We start from the raw sequence: 24,569 nt of genomic DNA on the forward strand, positions 1-24,569 counted from the left end.
CATGGTGTAGGTCCTTTGGGGCCCCACCATGCATATAAAACTCTAGTTTTCTATAAATATAGGCTCAAAATGTAGTCTTTCTGTTGAGCTTAGCTCCTTTTCGATTGCAGCTTTAGCACCACACTACACAACACTACACTGCACTGTGTAAAGAACGGCAGCCGTGTAGCCACCAAAATAACATGTTTAGTAAATGTTTACACTAGTCAGCACTGAACATCGCACACATTTATCACAGCAAAGTTATCTCAAATAGGCTACTCACAGTTAACTGACGAATCGTCGGTACTGCTCCTCGTTTTAAAGTCCTTTTCGCGGCGAAACCAAGCTGGATCTGGGCTAGGTTCTCGTAACTCTCTGGTGTGAAATGGTTACTGCAGACGTGGAGTGATTTCTTTGGATGCTCAGGAACAGCGCCATTAAAAATAAAGTTTAGCCAGAGTGCTCTTGTTTCCTTGTTTATAGAAGGCCCAGAAGGGACGCCGTGGGTAAAAATGCTTGGGTCCTCGCAGTCTATAACGTTACATTTATAGTGTGATCCAGGAACTTTAGTCTTCTCCTTGGCCATGTTGATAGAAACAATGTTGATGTTGAAAAAATAAGGAAATAACTCTACTACACTACACAAGGAGGCAGAGCAGTGACTGAGTGAGCAGTAATGGCAGCCGCAGAGCAGGGGGGGGGGGGGGGGGGGGGGACGAGAGTGACGTCAATCTCGTCAACTCTCAAAACAGCACTGTTCTGAGAACCCGTGGGATGACACAATGGTCAGAAATAGGACTTTGTGAGGATAGAAGGTGCCAGTGGGACCCCAAAAAAAGGTTTTAAAATAGAAAAAGTGAAAATTCATGGTGTAGGTCTGGTGTAGGTACAGTTTCCATTGCACAAATTTAAGTACCCCTATCGGTAAGAAACAAATTGACCATTTAACTGTGATTAGAATAGGCTACTATATAGACCTACATTAATATTACAACTATCCTAATTACACTATAATGGATTATAACTACAACTATAATACACTATAATAATTATAATAGTCAGTGGAAAAGGGGCTCTTGTGTCAGTGAACTGTACTGTCCTGTAGCCTACCTTATATGCAAACTTCTAAAAGAGTAGCCTATTCAATCAATCAATCTACTATAGAGAAACGAAGCCATGTCGTCATTTGTGCGTAATGACGCCCTCTAGGGGGTTCATGCTGGTATTGTTTTGTATTCAAATCGCCATTGGGAAATTTGCGATTGCCGCATATAAGGACTGTGTTAAAAAAATAAACACACCGTGTGCGCGTTTCTGTCAGCGGGGGGGTTCTGCATAGTTTATGATATTCATTCATATCTGATATAGCCTGTTGTCAGAGAAAATGTAATCAACGCTGTCCTAAATGTTGGAAACTACAGAGAGACACTCGTGTCTGGGACAGACTGTCGCTGAGAGCATGTCCGCGCACATGGTGTGTTTATATTTTTAACACAGTTCTTATATGCGGTGATCGCAAATTCCTCAATGGCGATTTGAATACAAAACAATACCAGCATGAACCCCGTAGAGGGCGACATTTCACGCCATTTCACGGAAGTGACATCACACTTCGCTGCTGAATATAGCCTATAAACAAGGGGCTAACTCTATATTCCACCATCCTCTGCTCTGATACGGTGTGAAAAGTTGGAATCTGAAGGAGCCATGGATCCAAGGGGGTCATGTCAGCTGGCATAATTTTATTGTGACAGTCATGTAGAGTAGAGTTGATTGAGGTGTAATACTTATGCCAGCCAGAGGGAGGCAACGATGATCGAACCTGGTTAAATCTTATGGTTAAATCCCATTAGAAGCTGTTAGAAGAAGAAGTACGACAGTGCAACGACACGCTTTACGGCAAGCGTTTTTGAACGAAAAGAAGCAGCAGCTCCACGGTGTTGTGTGTTTAACATTGATCTGCACAGTTCACATCTATGTATTGTGTCCATGACGCTTGGATCAAACTATTGTTCAGTTTCGGGATTTAAACTAGAAAAACAAGCAGAGAGATGGACGTTGGTGAACTCCTGAACTATCAGGTGAATATGTTTTCAGTTGTTATTGTGACAATGAATAAGCAACGAGGCAGCGCAGCATCCATTCACTTAACTCATATACATCTAGTCCACTAAGTCCAGTGTTTATCAAACTTTCACATAAGGTCTCCCCTTCTGACAGTTTGCTTCCATTTGTACACTGTCAGAGTTACAGACTTGTATGGGTCAATTTAGCCCCCCTAAAGGAACCCACAGAGTCCCTGGAATCCACTTTGAGAACCACTGGTGACTGGTCTAGTCTACTAACTTCATCCCTGTGTGAATTAATGTGGTTGAGTAATGTTGTAGCCCTGAATACATGACTATCATAATACATGATGTATTCAGGGCTAAGTAATGTTGGTGCTCATAGACTTTCGCTTGCCAAAAGGAACAGAGCTACAATATACAGTATAAACATTTGTTCTTTTTGTTTGTATGTTTTTCAGAAAATATTGTACATTTTCAGGTGGGTCTCCAATTTCATCATCCAATCTGGAGAGAGACCCCATTTATGAGCTTCTATTGTCTGCTCATTTATTAGTTTCATCACTTCCAATATTACTTTATACCGTATCCTGTATGAGGTCTCTCGTCTGATTGGATGGAATTGGTATCCTGGCCTGAAAATGTATTTTCTCTTTTCTAAAGAGCTGGAGAGACGGTCGGGGACCCCTGAACAGAACACACACTCTATAGCAAATATTACTACAATATAAAGCTATTTAACAAAAATATCACTTACACACCTTTAAATTATACTATTATTCAGAACATCATAACAAGTTACTCTACTTCTAGAATGGTTTTATTCCATTATCCAACATGTGGCCTATTCAGTGAAATATACCCTCTCCACAAGATTGACGCTGACCACATGCTCTGTACTGTACATAACCAGCATATACATAATACAGTATGGGATGTGCAAATGGACAGGTGTGTTTTGCAGAAATAGACCAACTATTCTACATGTTCACAATACGTAGATAGATACCTTTATTATCCCAAGGGGGGAAATCAGTTGCCCAGAGCCATCACAGCAGTTTAAGGTTACAAGTTACAAAGAAGTAAGAAGAAAAGAAAAAACTGTTATGGTGTGTACAGTCAAAAAAAGCAAGGCACAATAAAAAGAAGAATATATACATAAAGTGTCAAAAAGCTGTCACAATACAATTGTCTACTTTAGAAAGTTGTGATTGGGATACTGTTTTGAAATTTGAATTGATTTTATTTTATTTTTGTCTGGCATTTTTACCTGGATAGCGACAATTATTTTAAGGCTAACACCCCTATGAGTGAACCTTTCAACAGAACAGAACAAACACACAACATCTATGTAAGCATGTGTGTGTTGTTGCCTTCATTATGAAAACTGGGACAGCTTGATAAATGACATGTTGAAAACCAGGACATTTTATTGTTTTACATAAACTGTGCACAAAAAGCAAGGAAACCTGACTTCAGTCCATTATATCGCCCCTTTAACAATACCAATTCATATTGTGTATTATATCATTTTTATCATTGATTAGTCACCTTTCCAACAGGTACAGCTTGTAAGCATCGGGCATTCGTGAAATGAGCAACACAGCCAAAACGTGTGGGTAGCGCTGACCAAAGATTTGCCAAAATGGCTTCCTATACTGTTCTGCTGGGATTTACCTGTACTCTTGTTTTATGGGCTTCCCTGACAGAGCTTAAAATTTACAAAGTGTAAAAATATGTGTTGTATTTTCTTTTCCTTATTACTGTGGGAGATCATTCAATGCACCAAGCAACAAAGGTGAATGACCTGCCAGGCCATCTTGACAATTTTTGAAGGGGCAATACCCACACGTTTGGCTGTGTTGCTCATTCCACGAATGTCAGATCCTTACAAGCTGTGCCTCGTTGTAAAGGTGACAAATCAACGATGAAAATGATATAAAACACAATATAATTTGGCTGATTAAAGGGGAGATTATAATGGACCGAATTTTGGCAAATCTTGGGTTGGTGTTACCCACACGTTTGGCGGTGTTGCTCATCATCATTCCGAATGTCCGATGCTTACAAAGTTACAAACTGTACCTTGTTGGAAAGGTGACTAAGGCATAGGCTACACGGAGCTGGATATTTCATATATCTCGGTTTTTCAGATATCCACATAGAAAAATATCTAGGTCCACATGACGAAGATATCTAGGTCTAACAAGCACACACACAGTAAAGTCTTCAGAGATATCCGGTTTCCCTGTCTACACGGATCCAGTGAATCGGATATTTTTCAATCTCTCCACTTATTTATCCGGGTTTAAAAAATATCCAGCTTCGCAGCCGAAATATCCAGCTTCGTGTGGCTGCAAGCCCCAAACACATACAAAAATGTCTAGCTTCAGAAATATCCAGCTCTGTGTAGCTGGCGCCATTAATGTGACACGGGACACAAACCGTGACGTCTGATCAATCAGCTTGTTGTCTGTGTTCACATTCCTTTTCACCTTGGCAGCCTGACAGAGGAGCAAAGCGACCCAGGGATGAGGATGGAGTAGAGGAGGAGACCAGAGGAGGGAAGCCGCAGAAGGCTGGCAGGTAGGGACGGGAGGCATGGGACCATAATCGTCATTATCGTGATTAAAACACACACACAATAATGCACTGGGATCAATTCACCTTTTATTTGTCGAGCTGCATATCCGGTACGAATTAAACCCCCTGTAATGAGTAAAACGGACCGCGAAATAACGTACTCACGTTTTCAAGCCAAGGACCCTTTAGTTGAGAGAGAGATGGAGCAGAGACCCCCACAACCTTTTCATAGATTCCATATAGTTTCATTGTTTGACTGCACAATTGTATGTATTTTGGATTCATGTCAGTTTGTGTTTTCAGATATTTAACCACTTGAACTGTCAATACTTTTCCCCTCTACACCAAACCTATTTGCCGAAAATAGCTGCGAGGCGTTTTGAGCTTGTAGATCTGCTATTTTTGGCTAAAGCTCTCAGAATCTGTTTAAGAATCTGGCTAAAAAGGAGACTTAAAGGAGTAGTTCACCCCCAAAATTACTTTTTGCTATTGATTACTCACACCATGGAGACTAAAGTTCAATAATATTTTTAGTATTTGTGCATTCCAAAGACAAAAAATTGATTATAGTAAATATATCCCCATTGATTCCGGATGGGGACCCAAATGCATTCGGGTCCCCATCCGGAATCAATGGGGGTATCAAATTATTGTCTTAGGAATGCGACAAAAAACGAAACATATTATTGAACTCAAGTCTCCATGGTGTGATTAATCAATAGAAAAAAAGTCATTTTGGGCCCGGTGAACTACTCCTTTAATCTTTTTCTTTCTATCACACAAAGATTTGGAGGACCCCCTAGGGGTCCTGGACCCCCTGTTGAAGAGCATTGCGATACAGTCTGCGATTTCACTCTAAACCAAATCTCTTTGCCAAAAAAATAAACAATCTCGCAACGCGACGCATTGTGAACTTGTAGATCTGCTATTTTTGGGGGAATGTTCCGCCCCATGATAATGGACGTTGTTATCGTGATAATATTGTAATATCGCAATTTCTTTGGTCATAATAATTGTGACATGTCGTCTTCCTAACGTCTGTAGTAGATTATATATTATCATGATTGATTATGTGTGACGTTATTAGAGTAGATCATGTGTTCATTGATCATATTAATATCTAGGTCTTTATGATGATACTAATACTTGATAGTTAGGAGTCGAAAGGCCTTCAGTAGGCCTCAGTAACTAAAGCCTATCTTGTTATGGTACAGCTCATCCCAGAGGCCTTAACTCTGGTGTCTCACAATGCCTCGGGGCAGAACTACATTACCACTGACCAGAGTGTTAAATTTAGGCCTAGAATTATTGAATGCTTTAACCATTGAAAAATAGCAGATATACAAGCTCACAGCGCGGCACCGAGTGCCGCGCTGCGAGCTTGTAGATCTGCTATTTTTGAAAAAGTCATGAAAATGTGTGCAAATCTTTGAATAGATGTATTTTCAAAGCGAACGTTTGTAACAAAAATCTTGCTTCTGGTGGTCCCTGGAACTAAATATTTTGAGATGGGGGTCCGTGGCCAAATACATATCATTTTGGGGGTCCTTCACATGAAAAGTTTTGAGAACCACTGACATAGTAGTCTCTCAAGAACAGACTAACTGAGCTCCATATAAGTGAAAAGGACCTTTTCTTTGACGATGGCTGGCCAGATTGCTGACATAGAAACATAGGTTTTTCAAAAAATCTTAGAAGGATTCAAAAGACACTTATAGAATCGGGTCAAAATTTAATTTGTCACTATTAAAAAAAAAAAATAGCAGATCTACAAGCTCGCAGCGTGGCACTCGGTACCGCGCTGTGAGCTTGTATATCTGCTATTTTTCAATAGTTAAAGCATAAAATAATGATACACAATAATTCTGTCCATGATTTCATGTTTACATAAAGCATAACCACCACCACCTAATACATTGTTTTGTCTCCTCATTTTCTCATTGATTATTGATTGATCTGAATTCCACCACATGGCAGGGATCAGGGCAGGTTCACTGGGGACGCGACGGGAGGCGCGGCGAGAGGTGGAGACGCCGACGACGCAGAGGAGCTGGGTGGAGACAAGAGGAGGATCCTGGACAAGCTGCTGGACCAGGATGAAGATGAACCTGAGGTAGGGGTGGGGGCGTCACTGGGCCATATGGAAAAATACAATCAGGGGCGTCAATTGGGTATGGCAGGGGTATGCAGCTGCTATACCCTGGGCCCAGGGGGGGAAATAAAAGTTACTTTTAAATATAAATCCATGAATGTCTCTTTTGTCTATCTGCGCTGGTTATAATGTTGTTAAATTACAGTAAAATAACTACAAATGCAAAATGTAACATAATGGTCACTCATTAACGATTCTTTTTCATTTTGGTGTCTATGGTTATTTTTCAAGTTACAGTACAACCACCTATAACAGGGGTGGGTAAGTATTTTTTTCCATGGGGCCACATGAACAACAGAAAATGTTGTGGAGGGCCGGGCCAAAAGGCAGTGCTCCCTGCAAGATCTGTTCCCCTCAAACAAAACACATGGCTTTACCTCCGACTTCAATAAATAAATACTTAGCAGTACAATTTTTATTGAAAAAGCGGCATTCGGCATCGACTTTTCTTTTTTTAGCCACTTTGGCCATTTTTGATGGGTAAGGTAAGGCAGGTCGTCTTGAAGTGTGACCAGTCTGACCACCTGCTTGTTATTGAGACAACATCCAATGATCACACACACGTGCTGATATACGCATTGCGTCCATATGTACATGAATGAAAAAACTTCAAAATAAAAGAAATGCAGCAGTAGTCCATGCATGAGGTAAAATGAGAAAATGTGTTTATTTTGCAATTTGCCTTTAACCATAAAAGGGCCGGTCAGAGTGAACCAAATGCCCAGGTCTGACCTATAAGGTAACAAAAACGAAAGGAAAAAGGAATAACAGACCATTTAGACCAGTGGTCCTCAAAGGAGGTTCCTTTTGGGAGGTCTAAATTGACACTTACAAGTATGTAACTCTGACAGTATACAATGAAACCAAATGGACCCTTAGGGGTCCATTTGGTTTCATTTGTATACTGTCAGAGTTAAGGGGAGACCATGACATTTTAAAGTTTGAGAACTACTGATTTAGACCAAAATGTATGAAATAATAAATTCCGCAAAGAATCTCTGCATTAACAATTCAACAGGATTTTTCATAAGGCCCCCTCATACAATATCGCTGAAAAGGCATATCTTGGAGACACCCCTAACCTGAGGTGGTGGTGCAACAGTTAATCATACTAATCAATTTAATCCAAATAAAATAAATTACAAATTAATCTTATTTATAAATGTTTTTATTAATTTATATGGAGTATCTGCCGGATATGATCAATATAAAATCAGTGAAACCAATCCCAAGTTGCAAAATGTACGTAACATAAATACCATTCACAACTGCATTAAGAATACACAACGACAATTCCCTGCATTTTCTTTCAACGTCCTTGTGAGGACTTTGTAATGGTGGGGAAATTAATTAATTACCAAGTTGCACACTTATACATTACCTTTTGATTAATCGTGTAATCCTATTTTTGACTTAATCTGTGTTTGCATTATTCTGCTTTGAGGACTTAAAGACTGGTGGATGTCAGCAGTGGTGGAAAGTAACTAAGTACATTTACTTTAGTACTGTACTTAAGTACACTTTTTACAATAAAAAATGTTTTGAAAATAGCCGATCTTGAGTATTTATTTGTAGCCTAGGACTAGGTAAAGGGTGATACATAAAGGGTGTATTTGGTGTTCTCGTAACTTGAAAGATTTATTTTTCCTGTCTTGTCCTCTTTCTCCACTTGTTCCATGAACTAAACAGACGGAGCCAGTCGACGAGAGTTCAGTGAAGAAAATGATCCTGACCTTTGAGAAACGGTCGTACAAAAATCAAGAACTGAGGATCAAGTTTCCTGACAACCCAGAGAAGTGAGTTGACTATTGAGAACTGGAAGTCTTTTGAAGATCTCTTTAGAATGTATATCTCCTAAATGCACATCATGTGAAGCACCTGTCTATGCTACATAGATTATTCAGCTTTGTCAAGCATGCCATTGAAGAAGATATGCAACTTTGCACGAAACGTGTGCACATTCAATATCATTGCTGACTTGCTGTCATTCGTAGAATAACTTTAATTAAAGCTACAATCTTGGGCTAGTTTTAATGATTGATGTTATGACCAATTGGTATGGTATAGTATGTTAATATATAATAATTAGTTATATTAATATAATAATGAATATACAGTAACTTAACTAGTACATCCACAGTAGTTGGAGGTGGTCTCCCAACTCTTAGATGCTGGTTTCAGTAGGACACCTACTGGTTGAAAATGGCAATTACTTCTTTTGAAGCTGAATGTGCACCGGATTGGACAATATTGCAATTACCGCCCATATTTCACCTCTTCAGCCAGTATTGTATGCTTTAACTATGAAAAAATAGCAGATATACAGGCTCACAGCGTGGCACTCGCGAGCTGCGAGCTTGTAGATCTGCTATTTTTGAAATATCTTGAAAAATGAGTGCAAATCTCTAAATACCGGTATATGTATTTTTAAAGCAAACTTTGTGTGTGTGTGTGTGGGAGGGGGGTTGGCAGATAAAGAAACGTTTTTCAGGAAACCATTATGATTTAGATTTTTTTTTTTTGTATTATTTAGGTCTGGGTTAAATCCATTACATTTACAATTATAATCTAAACGTGTTTATTTGTTCATTGTGTGTCCCTTGTTCTATGCCCCAGGTTCATGGAGACGGAGCTGGACCTGAACGACATCCTCCAGGAGATGCACGTGATCGCCACCATGCCAGACCTCTACCATCTGCTGGTGGAACTCAATGCCGTCCATTCCTTACTGGGTCTCCTCAGCCATGAGAATTCTGATATCCTTAATAATTTTCAAAAAAGTCCATGTATTTATATTACACTACCACTTATAATATGTAGAGGACAGAAAACTATTTTACTCATTTAGTGCCTATCCCGAACATGTTCGGGATATTTTCAGTCCAATACAATTTTTTTTTAATTAATTGACTTACCCTGAGCTGCTTGTATAGTCGTGGGTGGTCCTGGCTCGTCCTACGCTAGCCAGCTAGCCATTTTACATGGTCCGATGATATATTCCTTAAAAATGGTTTAAAATACATTTTTGAGACCCCCAATGTTCACCAAATGTTCAGCGCCGCTTCCGGAACGTAGTCCAGTGTGCCTATCCCGAACATGTTTGGGATATTTAATGAAATGAATAAAATGATCCGAGGCCTTCTGAAGCCTGGGCCTAAATGTAAAATCCAGTGGTCCAAATCCTGGGGAAGCCATGCCGGCCGTGAGCCGCGAACGTAGCCGCGAATCGCCGCCGAATCCAATGAAAAACCACATCTTTGGAGGCCCATATCTCTGGATTGTGTTTTTAGGGATGCGCGCCGAGGTTTATTTACGGCGAAATCGCCTAAAAATGATCTTTAAAATGACTAGATGGGAATAGCTATTCTGTTAGCATTAACATCCGGGACCTTTCCATGATGTGCACGAACGTGAGCACGCGCGTCACTGCAACGTGAGCCCCTGGATGCTGAAGCGCTCGCCTATGGGAGAAAGTCTGGCATTCCAACGGCGCCATCTAGGGGCTGGCACTGGAAGCGTTAATACTTATTTCTAGGACTAGGAAGTCCAGTAAACAGTAGTGTTAAAGCCGGGTTCCCGGGCAGAGCGCACGTAATTTCCCTCCCGGGAGATGGCGGCGGGACCCGTCGTCCCGGTGGTTGTTTTTTCTTCTTGTTAGAAAATACAATTTACTAGCAGCGCAGAGGCAATTAGACTGCCTGACACTTTATCCTCGCCAGCCGTGCAAGCATGTCGTGTGTGTCAGCTGTGTGGAAGGATTTTACCAATCCCCGTGGGCTGTCGAGCAAGCCTGTCATCGAATATAGCTGATCTACCATCTCACAATGCAGCGCAAAGTGCCGCGTTGTGAGCTTGTAGATTGGCTGTTTTCACTAAGCTAGGCTGTACTTCTTAAAGTGATTCGGAGAAAACACTGACAGATGATAATGGCGCATTTACATTCTTATTGCTACATTAATTATGCTTTTAACGTTTTTACATGAGAAACTCTCCAGCAAAAAAATAGCCTTCTATACAATCAGCTAAATGAAGTGCACGCACACCGTTCGTGAGAATCAGCGTTGTGGTGTTCGCGCCCTGTGAGCTTGTATTTCTACTATGTTTCTAATTATGAAACGCTAGATTTGCCATAGAATCTATTGCTGAGATATATAACTGTAACCACCAATAACGCATGCATTATTGATGTGTCCACTCCACTCAGTCAATTGGACTCACACATTGCCACTCTAAACATGAAATAGCCTACTCTGTTGCTTTTTATTTCCACACAATATATTTTAACCAGAATTAAAACATCTGACAGCACTTTGTGACAATTTATGAATTGTATTGGCGTAGGCCTACTTTATTAGTGGGATGGTTGCACACTTGCCCATGTTTGCTTGAACAGAGAAGTGCTTTTCTGGGCACAATTGCTCACTGCAACACGATGATCATCCTCGCTCTGCTAAATTCGTAATATTTAGTTTTTATACAAGTGGGCGCAGAAAACGTCTTTTCAAAGAGATAGGCCTACTGTATGTGGAAGGAAAATTAATAAGAACATCCATTGCTGCTTTTGACAGTCCCGTGAATTTCGCAGCCACAGAGACCGCGCGTGAGTGGTGGATGATGTGAATTTGATCTGTAGCCTAATGATGTCCGATCGGATAGCCTATAAAGGTCCAACAGTGAGTCCTGAACTGAAGTTCTGATGACAAGCGAGCCCCCGCCCCGTAGACCGGTGATCATATCTTTCTACTCAGCCAGAGCAGAGCGCACGTGGGCACTTGTTGTCTCCGCCAGGCCGATAGGCATAGGAGACCGTTTTGCACTGTTTCTTTTATTTTTCTAAATATATATATATATATATATATATATTTATACATCAGGACATCCCGGGGAGCCCAGGATAAGGTCAGAAAATTCCCGGGATTTAAAATGAGCCCAAATCCGGGAAAATATTAAACCCTAGTAATCAGTCATTGTCCTTAATAGCTGGTCTTCACATATTGCCATAGCAGTGGTGGACCTGCTCCAGGAGCTGACAGATATCGATACGCTCAATGAGAGCGAGGAGGGGGCCGAGGTACTCATAGACACACTGGTGAGTGTTGCACTGGCATTTATGAGTGGTGTTATTAATGCTGCTGTTTGCTTTGAGCCAGGGGTAATTCTTTGTCGATGTAAAGTATACAGTATTTGCACTTAACATTGTATTCTGCATTTATCGGTGTCAGGGAAATAAATACAGAATTATTTCACAATGGAAAAGATGTGGATGGGTAAATAAGTGTGGAGTTATTTCTCCTTGTTTAATGGTTTATGTTTGGTCATGTCTTCTGCAGCTGGAGGGTCAAGTGGTGGCATTACTGGTGCAGAACATGGAGCGCTTGGATGAGCAGGTTAAGGAGGAAGCAGACGGAGTTTACAACACACTGGGTAGGGACATGCAACTGAACTTGCTGTTCTTGTGCCTTACCATTTTTACATCTGTGTTGCTACCCTCTATAATACAGTTGGACTTTACATCGGGCTTTACGCCTTATAAAGGAAGGTTTCTCTGGCATATAGGCACAGATGCTTCAAGGGTGCGAGAGTTACTGTCGTTAAAATGCATGAAAATTTAAAGTCAATAGCACCCGCCATGTGGCCAATTGAATGACTTTGAATGAACATGACTACGTAACAGGATTTGGGTGCCACTCTCTTTTTAAATATTCTATTCAGTCTGTCAATGTACTTAAAGGGGCACTCCACCACTTTTCAACCTATCTTCATATAATAGGTCCTCACTAATGTTCATGATAAAATATCACAATTTTTTTCTACTCAGTTTGGGTCTCATAGGAGAGCTGTGGGTGGGTCAAATCCTTCCTACCGGTGACATCATCAATGGGAAATGCAAGCTATTAGAAACAGCAGGCTTTTTATTCCTGAAAAAGTTGCAATGTTAAAGTGGAAGCCATTGTTCTCGTGATAATAAAAATCTTTTTTTTTTTTTTTTTTAAATATTATTTAAATCTTTTTTGTCAAACGATGATGTCACCGGTGGGAAGGATTTGACAGCTCTCCTATGAGACCCAGACTGAATAGAAAAAATTGTGCTATTTTATTATGAACATTAGTGAGGACCTATTATATGAAGACGGGTTGAAAAGTGGTGAACTACTCCTTTAAGTTGGGCTGTTGTTTCTTTCTAGCCATCATAGAGAACATGGCAGAGTTCAGACCAGGCCTGTGTACAGAGGCAGCTCAACAGGGACTCATGCAGTGGCTGCTCAAGAGAATCAAGGTGAATTATTCATGTTAATAAATAATTATATCACAGTTGATGACATTTACATAAACTAGAAGGGCGGCCGAGCGTCTAGATCCGAGTTGTCTGAGGAGACACCGGTATGTGCACACGGGAGAAAAACCTTTACACTGTAAACTATGTGACAAGAGTTTCAGTCTGTCAACTCACCTGAGGAGTCACCAGCGTATCCACACCGGAGAAAAAGCTTTCTACTGTAAACGGGGTGACAAGAGTTTAAGTAGTTTAGATACTCTTAAGACACACCAGCATTTGTCAAACATGCATGATCCATAATGATCTCACAGAGCTTTTAAATCCTACTATCAGTCAATCAGGCTTCTACTGCGTGCTTACAGGGAGTGAGGAGGTAACCGTAATTCTTCATTTATGCACGTGCCGCAGGCTGACTACAGATATTTAAGCCCACACCACATGATGTGGTGTGGATGCAATGCATTGGGAGCTTGTAGAGAGCTTGTGGATCTGCTATTTGTTGTTACCACCATATGCTGAAGTATACATGGAGCTCAATGTGTGGCAGTCAATAACCATCAATAGGACTGCATGATTCTTTTTCTTTTCTTCTTTTTTCTTTTCTTTGGTTATCGCCCCTCTGAATTAACAATTCCCAGGTGTGTTCTATGTAGTTTAAATTAATCAGTGAAGATACTGTTGACTACTAGTAGAACTACATGACAAACCCAATCTCTGTAATTTATAAGTACGTTCTATGCATGAGCTGTAATTATAATGATTTCATCTCCTACCCTCTTTATTTCTCTTGCACAGGCAAAGATGCCATTTGATGCTAACAAGTTGTACTGCAGTGAAATATTGGCAATCATGCTGCAAAACAATGACAGTGAGTGTTCCACAGTTGTTGTTTTTTTATGTACAGTTTCAAAATGCTCCCTCTGTTTTCTCTTACTGTTTTCTCTTACATTATCCTGTTCCTTTCTTTCTTCTGCATTCCCCATTTTCCTCCTTCACTACTAATAATAATAATAGTAATAGCACAGAAACCTAATACACACTTTAAGCCCTTGTTTCAAAAATAAAAAAGAAGGAAGACATCACAATGTTTACATGAAAGAAAATGAATAATCTTGAAAATAGCTGATCTGTAAGTTGCGGTCTGTTTATTAAACACGTTTTTTCAAAATGTTCAGCTACTAGGCCTGATATGGCTGAAATAGGGATTGAAGGAATACAACTTGGGACACAAAGGTTGCATAATAGCTGTTACTGGAAAAGTCAGATAATGGCTGATATATTTGTTGGGCTCTACCTCTTTCTCCCCTCCCTCTCATTTTCTTCTATTGCATTCTCTCCAATAAATTATGCATTTTTCTTTTCCATCCAAGCTCTGCTGTATTTTCATATTCTCTCTGTCTGCCTCATTTTGCTCCGGTTTCTTCGTATTTCTCCTCCCTTTCTGTTGTACTCTTCTGATATGCTCTCTCACTCAGTCTCTCTGTCTTTCTCCCTCTCAGACACCAGAGAGCTGTTAGGAGAGATGGATGGCATTGATGTGTTACTGCAGCAACTCTCTGTAAGTTTTAAATGATTTGACTTTCACTTAACCATTATTACTTGGCCCAAAAACATACAGTACAATAACATACAGTGTACAGTATTTTCTGGACTATAAGGCGCACCTGACTATAAGGCGCACTGTCAATGAATGGTCTATTTTCAAACTGTTTTCATATATAAGGTGCACCTGACTATAAGGCGCACATAATAGACGCTACCGTTGCATTATGCATCAAACAGATGGAGCTGTGCTAAAGGGAATGTCAATGTCAATGAATGATCCATATATAAGGCGCACTGGACTATAAGGCGCACTGTAGTTTTTTGAAAAAATTAAAGGCTTTTAAGTGCGCCTTATAGTCCGGAAAATACGGTATATAAAAAAAAGTTTCTTAAAAAAAAAAGTTTCTTAAAAAAGAAATGCATTTACTCAGTGGTTACACGTTTCCATAGTGAGACACTAACTTATGTTACTTAGTGGAACTACATAGTTTACAATTCATCAGCTACAACACCTTTTGTGAATTCACCGTTTGTCAGCCTTCTGATTGGTCCCTGAGACTCCCTGACTGGCCAACCAGAAAAATACATTCACTTTTTGCAAGCGGGGGTGGAGTTCTGCAGTCGGAGAAAGTGGCAGCCGTCTTTCACCGTCTGTCCGCACTGCGGAGCACGGCCAGGCCGCTCGCGACCATAGCGTTTGCGATCATTGTAATGAATAAGCTTCAACAAACTAGTTCACATGGACCTTATCAATGGTCTAAGAGTCACGATTGGGTACATATATTTTAAATGGGCAGAATTACGAAAAGCCAGCCTATTATGTGAGGAGAAACATTATAGTTCTGTCCTCTTCCTACCCAAGATGCAATGCGCTTCTCTTTCTATTTCTATTCTATCTCTGATCCAGAGGATTAAACTAATTAAAACATTTATTTTCGGGGGAAAACTACTGTTTTGCTATGTAATTACTGTACCTTTTTCTTCCCTTTTTATTAATATCACGTAGATGTGTTTTTTTTGGTACTTTATATAGCTGTAATGAGGCTATGAAGAAAAAAAAATCCCATCCACTACCACTATAAAAGAATCTGCAAAGAGGATTCTGTCCCACTGGGATTAAACAAATTAAAACATATATTTTCGGGTAAACCCCCTGTTTTGCAATGTAACTACTGTACCTTTGTCTTCCCTTTTTATTAATATCACCTAGATGTTTTTCCTTTGGTACTTTATATAGCTGTAATGAGGCTATAAAAAAATAGCCTGCCCAATCTGCCCAGGGTCAAATGTCCCATCATAGTAACAGGGCAGAATGGGGCGGGATTTGCAAAAGGGAGAATTAGAGAACTGGAAAAAGGTTTATAAATAGAGAGAGAAAACAATGGGATTTAACGTTTCCATGTTTAACATAATGTTAACCGTCTGCTTGTTTAGTTGTCAACGTTATAGATCTGTGTTGCCTTCTATCCAGCAAGGTGGTAGGATGGTTCAACATACGCCATTTAAGACCTAAAAGAAAGACACGCATCAGCATTGCCTTGCTGGGATGCTTCCCATATTATAAGCAAGCGTTTCTACAACTCCAGCTTGATTTATACCTGAAAATACAGGCACACAACTACGCATAAGTCACGCATAATTAAAGTGTTTAAACCAGTCTGAGGACTGCCAACAGTCAAGAAAAGGCCTAACAATTCTTTCCACCATACCTTGTATTCCCCTTCCTCAGGTGTTTAAGCGTCACAACCCATCCACAGCTGAGGAGCAGGAGATGATGGAGAATTTGTTTGACGCTCTTTGTTCCTGCCTCATGCTCGCTGCCAACAGAGACCGCTTTCTCAGGGGAGAGGGTCTTCAGCTCATGAATCTCATGCTCCGGTAAGGGGATATAGAAGTTGTTTTCTACAACAAAATAGGCCCCGAATAAGGACACTAGGTAGTTAGTAGGGAATCAAGGATGGGACGATATGAACGTTTCATATCACGATTATCGTGACAAAAGAAATTGCGATTTACGATATTATCACGATAATCAAAATCCATTATCCTGGGGCGGAAGATTTGCAAAAGAAAAAGCAGATACACAAGCTTACGACGCGTTGTGAGCTTGTAGATCGGCTATTTTTTGGCAAAGACATTTGAGAGAGAGTCAGAAAAAGAATGGTATCAAGTACGTATAAGTACCTTTTTACCACTTAGGAGTTTTAAGTGGTACCGGTACCGGATATCCAGCTCAGCAAATAAAAAGTGAATTGATCCCAGTGCATGACGGAGGACGATATCACGATAAATTAAATCTCCACGATGCGATTATCGTGAGTGTTTTTTATCACGATAAATGATAATATCGCTTATGGTCCCATCCCTACTTGGACACTAAAGGGCCAGAGTTGTGTGGTTAAAATTTTCCATCTCTGACATGTCCTCATTTCCCAGCGAAAAGAAAATCTCTCGGACTAGCGCTCTGAAGGTCCTGGACCATGGGATGATTGGAGCGGAGGGGGCTGATAACTGCCATAAGTTTGTAGACATCCTTGGCCTCAGAACCATCTTTCCCCTCTTCATGAAGACACCCAAGAAGATGAAAAAGGCTGGCATGTCTGACAAGGAGCACGAAGGTCAGTCAGCATATATGATTTGTTAGTGCAAAGATATGAAGCTAATAGACACATTAAACGCCAATGTTGAGACACATAGTTTTACATTTACTTTCACTAATTGTGTAATTATTTGAATCAAAGGGGTAACTGGTTCAATAGTTCAATTCAGACACAAGCATATCTTTAAAGCGCAATAACACTAGTAAAAGATTTGGTTGTGTAGTTAAGTTACCTAGCCCTGATATCTTGCTCTGTTGAGAGAAATTGTGGATGGTCACAGTTTGTCAAATCACTTGCTTCTTCTATGTTGTGTCTAGAACATGTCTGCTCCATCATCGCCTCCATGCTGAGAAACCTCAAGTCCCAGCAGAGAACCCGACTTCTCAACAAGTTCACTGAGAACGACTGTGAAAAGGTCAGTTTCTCCGTTGTCTCTGCTTCAGGACGTCCAAGTAGTACATTCCTGTCCGTGCCTGGGTGTTTGTGGTGGTTCCTTTTTATTTTTTTGTGTAGTAATCGCTATATAACCACTATTTAACCCATTTAGGCCTGAACACATTATGACGCAATATTTTATGCTTTAAATATAAAAAAAATAGCAGATATACAAGCTCACTGCGAGCTTGTAGATCTGCTATTTTTGAAAAATCGTGAAAATTTGTATTTTGACCCGATTCTGAAAGTGTCTTTTGAATCCTTCTAAGATTTTTGGATGTCAGCAATCTGGCCAGCCATCGTCAAAGAAAAGGTCCTTTTCACATAACTGGAGCTCAGTTAGTCTGTTCCTGAGAGACTACTATGTCAGTGGTGCTCAAACCTTTTCATGTCAAGGACCCCCAAAATGATATTTATTTGGCCACGGACCCCCATTTCAAAATATCTAGTTCCAGGGACCACCCAGAAGCAAAATTTGAGTTACAAACGTTCGCTTTGAAAATGCATATATTCAAAGATTTGCACACATTTTCACGACTTTTTCAAAAATAGCAGATCTACAAGCTCGCAGCGCGGCACTCCCTGCCGCGCTGTGAGCTTGTATATCTGCTATTTTTCATTGGTTAAAGCATTCAATTATTCTAGGCCTAAATGGGTTAAAGTTAAGTGTTTCAACAATGAACATTGAACATTTTGATTCTAAACGGGTGAGCTTGTAGATCAGCCAATGTTGGCGAACATGGTTAATGTTTGTACACTGTACAGCCCTCAAAATGCAAGCGTACTGTATGTCATGCTGCAAATATAGCAAAATAGTCTGCATTCAGAATTCAAACCTCTCTACATGATTCGTGTTATTAGCCCTTTGAATTATCTTGGCAATATGTCAAGAATTTGTACATATTTGTTCTGCTTATAATAAATTATCTGATACATTATACAAATAATAGGTATAAAAGCTCGCACTGTGTCACATCACAACGCATTGTAAGAGTGTAGATTGACTATTCCCGTTATAGAAAAAGAAAAGAAAAAGAGCTTAAATGTTTAATAAACCATAAACCTGTCTCTCTTCATCCCCAGGTTGATCGGCTGATGGAGTTGCATTTTAAGTACCTAGAGGCTGTTTCTCAGGCTGACAAGAGAATAGAAGGAGAGAAACATGTAAGTGTGTGTGTGTGTGTGTGTGTGTGTGTGTGTGTGTGTGTGTGTGTGTGTGTGTGTGTGTGTGTGTGTGTGTGTGTGTGTTAGTTAGGGATGAGACGATAAGCATTATTATCGTTTATCGTGGTAAAAACACTCATGATAATCGTATCGTGGAGATTTACCGGTAATGTCTTTTTTTCCACTCTCTATCAAATGTCTTTGCCAAACATTAGCCGATCTACAAGCTCACAATGTGTCGCATTGCGAGCTTGTAGATCGGCTATTTTTTTGGCAAATGTTTCTCCCCAGTATAATGGATGCTCGGGATATTTTGATTATCGCGATAATATCGTAAATCACAATAATTGTGATAAGAAATTTTCATATCGTCCCATCCCTAGTGTGTGGGGTGGGGCGTGTTTTTGGTATACTTACAGATTATACTTTTCGTGTGTGTGTGTGTGTGTGTGTGTGCGTGTGTGCGTGCGTGTGTGCGTGTGTGTGTGTGTAGGACATGGTGCGTCGGGGAGAGATCTTGGATGACCAACTGGAGGATGACTTTTACCTTCGTCGTTTGGAATCTGGCCTTTTTGTCCTGCAGCTGCTCTGCTACATCATGGTGGAGATCAGCAACTCTGGGATAACACAGGTACACACACACACGCATGCAGTGCTCCACGCATCCGCGCGTGCGTGGGCGTCACACACAATTCTGGGCCCTGGGTACAAGGATTCACTGCGGGCCCCCCATGAATGTTAACTATAAAAATAGCAGATATACAAAAATAGCAGATATACAAGCTCACAGCGCGGCACCGAGTGCCGCGCTGCGAGCTTGTAGATCTGCTATTTTTGAAAAATCGTGAAAATGTGTGCCAAGAAACCTATGTTTCCATGTCAGTGATGCTCAAACTTTTTCATGTGAAGGACCCCCCTATCTCAAAATATCTAGTTCCAGGGACCCCCCAGAAGCAAAATTTGAGTTACAAATGTTCACTTAAAAAATACATATATTCAAAGTTTGCGCACATTTTCATGACTTTTCAAAAATAGCAGATCTACAAGCTCGCAGCGCGGCACTCGGTGCCGCGCTGTGAGCTTGTATATCTGCTATTTTTCAATAGCTAAAGTTACTAGGGCCCCTCCACCTTGGGCCCTGGTAACTCAGTCCCACTTTCCTACCCCTTGTGACGCCCCTGCGCGCGTGCGAAGTGCATACTTGTACCCGTGCATACACATACACACTGGTGGTACGCATACATAAATCGTCGTTGTCGGGTGAAAACCTTGAATGTCCAAAACTGTTCGTTTTGCAATTATCCTTTAAAAAATGATTTAAGATAGTGCTGTTTTCACTACTTTTGTGCGACGGCCTTGTATGATGAAGCAGGGCTTTACTTTGAAAAAGAACATACACATTTGAAACTTGGAGATACGAGGTTTCCACCCGACAACAACGAAATGGTGCATTTGTATAAATGCATACTTACGCTTGTACTGTATACACACGGCTCAGGAAGCCCACGTTTGGTTTTGAAACGTATTTTCACACCGGGCATAACCGTTTTGTTACATACAGTATATACTGATAATACACATACATACCTGGTGCTTAGTCTAGTGCTGGGTAATCATTGTTCTCTTCCAGTTGTGAATGTTGTTATTCAAATTGGAAACCATAGACTGGCTCAGTTTGTGTGCATCAATATGTACTACTGTACATGCTCTAAAAACCAAGTCAGAACTTATACAATTCTTGCCTTGCAGAAATCCCCCGACTGGATACTGTACCTCTGAGTTGATACTGATGGCACTTATCAAATCCTAGTATGTGTTTAATTGTGTTCTTTTGTGTCTTTGTGTAGCTGCAACAGAGGGTTCACCAGATTTTGAATCTGAGGGGAGGGTCTGTCAAAGTGGTCCGGCACATCATGAGAGGTAATGTTACTACAACTTACTAGAATGCTACACACGCAGGCACCTGTGTGTGTGTGTATGATCAGAATACGAATTTCTGAGTCCAAAAACTACTGCCCTTTGGTCTTGAAGATTTTTTCCCATTCAAAATGCCATTGACTTTTGTTGTTGTAAATAACGTGACTCCCTCATAGTATGTGCATATCGCTATAAAACGGATCTTACAGCAACTTAGATCTCTCCCTCAGATACACAGTACACACATGCCAAGTTTGAAGTCTATCGGCCCGACGCTTCTCGAGATACACACAAACACGTCCTCACACATGCAGCAGTGTAGCGGCAGTGGCTCAGGGGTAGAGTCAGGGACGTGCTGGCCATTGGGAAAAGCGGGACAACTCCCGAACGGCCGGTTCATTCCCGGCCGGTCCAGGCTGGCCATTAGGAAAAAATTAAAAATAAAATGTCGGCCTTCGTTCCATTTTGGGGGCTGGGCGGCCAACAAAGTAAAACGTCACTGTCGGGCAGAAACCTTGTATCTCCAAGTTTCAAATATATATTTTTTTTCGCAAAGCAAAGCCCTGCTTCATCATACAAGGCCGTTGCACAAAAGTAGTGAAAACAGCAGATCTACAAGCACACAACGCCTCGCGGTGCGAGGCGTTGTGTGCTTGTAGATCGACTGTTTTCACTAGTTTAAATCATTTTTAAAATGATAAATACAAAACAAACGGTTTTGGACATTTTTTCACCCGACAACGACGAAATATAACTCATGTACAGTAATTGGCCCACTGGCAATGGCAAATCTTTGAGTAGCAGTAAATGAGGGCCTCTACAACTCTTTTTCCCGGGCTGAATCAGGGGCCCAGCACGTCCCTGGGTAGAGTTGCCATCTTAGAACACAGAGGGTTCCCTGTTCAATCCTGGGCTCCCCCAGAGTTAGTGTCGAAGAGTTCCTGAGCAAGACTCTGAACCCCTAATGGGTGAATGTAATGCACGATCTCTGTAAAGCACCTTGGATAAAGGCACTATATAAATGCACCATTTAAGGCGCTATATAAATATGCCATTTAACATTCATGCCGAGATCGTTGAAGTTATAGTAAGAACGTTCAACATGAGAAAGGCACTTTATTGTTTACATATGAACAGAAGAAACCATTCCTCTGGATTGAAACCCAACGGTGGTCAGTGCTGAGCTAATCAACTGTAACCTGTTGTGTTTTGCAGAGTACGCTGAGAGCATCGGAGATGGGAAAACCCAAGAGTTCAAAGAGGCTGAACAGAAGAGAATCATGGACCTGGCAGACAACTTCTAACATCTATTTTTCTATTTCTCACGCAAACACATTTTTAATTTTCTTTTTTTTTAAGTGACCAGCGGTTACCATGCAATCTGGCAGTATTGCCTGGTACAATTCCTTTGGTGTGAACTTACTGCTAACTAAACATACCCAACCCTTGGTGTGAACATACTGTTAACTGAGAATACCCAGACATGGATAAGATTATTTTCGGCTAGTAGAATGGATGGCTGCACTGTATTTAAAGGAGGTGTATGTGATCTTTTCTTTGTTTAAAAAAAAAAGGTTACATATCTCTGTATTCCCATAGTTGCTATAGAGTGTGTATTCAGTAAAGGGTGTCTCTCCAGCTCTTTAGTAAACAGAACAGTCATTGTCAGGTTGGGAAACCAATGTAATAATTGAATCCAATCATGGGAGAGATAACTCATTCAGCCGACAGGAGAATCATGTGAAATTGGAAGTGATGAAACTAAGACATTTTTGAACTACCTACTGAATTATTCAGAATACTGTCGGTAGGACCCTGATTCAATTAGTGCAGAAATACTGTCGTTTTGAAATGTGTAGCACATTGGCCAAATGTGGTGGGCACATTTTGGAGTCCAATAGTCCAGTGGTTCTCAAAGTGGATTCCAGGGACTCTCCTTTATGGGGGTGTAAATTGACCCTTACAAGTCTGTAACTCTGACGGTGTACAAAAATTTGTACACCGTTAGAGTTAAGGGGAAACCTTGTAATGTTAAGGTTTGAGAAACACTGCAATAGTCTATATTCAGGGTTAAGTCTTTGTGTTTCTGCTAATATTATTGTACTGTATCGTCTGTATGTCCGTGGCAGAAATACATTTGGACGAAAATGTCCATCGCATGATGATGATGATGTCCACTGCATGGTGATGACCCGTGTGGGAGAGCCCTGTTAGAGATTACAGAAAAGACACAATAGCAATGATCACTATCAGAATATAGTTAACTTTTGAACAACAACCTTTTGTTTTAACCTACAAATATCACTTGCATCACCTTTAACTCTCACAGTGCTGGTCAGACATGAGCTTAAAGGGAACGCGTTGCTGATTTTGTACCTAAATTAATTTTCTTTGAGGAAAAAATAAATAAACCTATTTAGACTATTCTGTGTATTTCAAAAAGATGATCAATATTCATCACATGAATCAGTTCATTGTACCAAATATGCAGCCCTGGATTTGGTGGATGAAAGCATGACTGTCCAACAACATGTATAGTATTTGAAAACTAAGGAGCTAGTGAAAACTGATGAGTGGTTTGTGCATTTGTTCCTGCTGGGCATTATGCTGCATGACAAACAACAAGAATACACAAAAAGTTTGCCATAGATCCATTCTACAAAGTTAAAGCTCCAGTATGTTCTGCGGCACTTGATAGCATAATGATTATGGTAAATGACGAGTTTGATGTCATAATTCACCCTTTGTTAGCCTTCTCGTTGGTCCCTGACTGACCAACCAGCAGGCTCAATCTGCCTTGTCCTGCCCTGGTTCCGCCTTTTTTATGTTGAATTTGCTAAAACTGATTTTCTCGAGAAATACAAACATTTAAAAACTTGCTGAGTCACTATACTGCCTCTGAGCAGCTCCATTTTACTGAAACCAGGTTTGAAATTAGAATTGAACACAATAACAATACGAAGCAACTGAATTAAAATGGTAGTGAATGGAGTGTCCCACAAAGACACAGCAACCAATGGGTGTGAAGAGGGGTGGGACAACGGGCAGGACTTGACAAAGGGTCAATTGTGCTGGCATTTCTGCACTTTGCACTGAAATACACAGAATACATAAGGTATTTAAGATAAGTTGTGGGAACCGATACCTCATATTGTGCACAATCTCCTCGCATCAGAACAATAGGATTGATTGTTATACTAAAAGACTTGACTGCCAGTGGACTACCATTAATTGCCTACAACAATGTCACTGACATCTATAAGTTATCCCTGAAACTCATGCATTCCAGAAAGAACCGGTCTTCTAGCTTAGAATCAGTATGTTTGAACAAAAGTACTTATGATTCAGGTATATGCATCTCATGCACCTGAAATGAACATGACACACAAGGTATCACTTTCTTAAGTGTGGCCATAGAAACTATGGAATTCTAGAAAACACTGGTTTAAAATACCTGTAATTTTCTATGTGGTGTTTGAGTGTTATATAATGTGTACATGGACAAAAACTGCAGGATGATTACCAACCGGTCACTCCAAGAATATTTCTCCTGTCTGCTTTATTTGCTTTGCGTTTAGCCTACTTGTAAAATGTTTTCTAATAAAACATGTGGTAATCAGATCCCGAGACTATCTTTAATGTACTGGCTTAGAGATGTATGATCATTATCTTATATCTTGGATAAGTTAAGCGATACGTGAGAGACGAGTGTATCTGGGTATTGAAAACCTCAAGGCATGGTATCTAGATTTCCAATGCTAGCACTTTTGTCTCACTTTTGAAGTATATTAAAGTATATTGTAGGTTGTGTATCAAGATTACAGATATGCCACTTAAAAAGATCAAAT

The 24,569-nt window shown here is 40.4% G+C and overlaps 1 protein-coding gene across 1 annotated transcript; it reads left to right on the top strand.

The window, feature by feature from the left end:
- Positions 1 to 1,892: 1,892 nt before the first annotated feature.
- Positions 1,893 to 24,322, top strand: ctnnbl1 (catenin, beta like 1). Its single transcript, XM_080733693.1, has 17 exons — positions 1,893 to 2,063; positions 4,552 to 4,634; positions 6,609 to 6,744; positions 8,473 to 8,579; positions 9,400 to 9,539; positions 11,775 to 11,872; positions 12,114 to 12,207; positions 12,969 to 13,060; positions 13,856 to 13,928; positions 14,560 to 14,618; positions 16,335 to 16,483; positions 17,042 to 17,223; positions 17,523 to 17,620; positions 18,724 to 18,804; positions 19,298 to 19,435; positions 20,652 to 20,724; positions 21,937 to 24,322. Exons 1-17 carry the CDS (start codon positions 2,034 to 2,036, stop codon positions 22,023 to 22,025), a joined length of 1,722 nt encoding a protein of 573 aa, XP_080589819.1. The 5' UTR covers positions 1,893 to 2,033; the 3' UTR covers positions 22,026 to 24,322.
- The last annotated feature ends 247 nt before the right edge of the window (positions 24,323 to 24,569 follow it).

Source organism: Nannobrachium achirus (assembly GCF_963921795.1).
Source record: "Nannobrachium achirus genome assembly, chromosome: 9".
NCBI classification, from domain to species: domain Eukaryota; kingdom Metazoa; phylum Chordata; class Actinopteri; order Myctophiformes; family Myctophidae; genus Nannobrachium; species Nannobrachium achirus.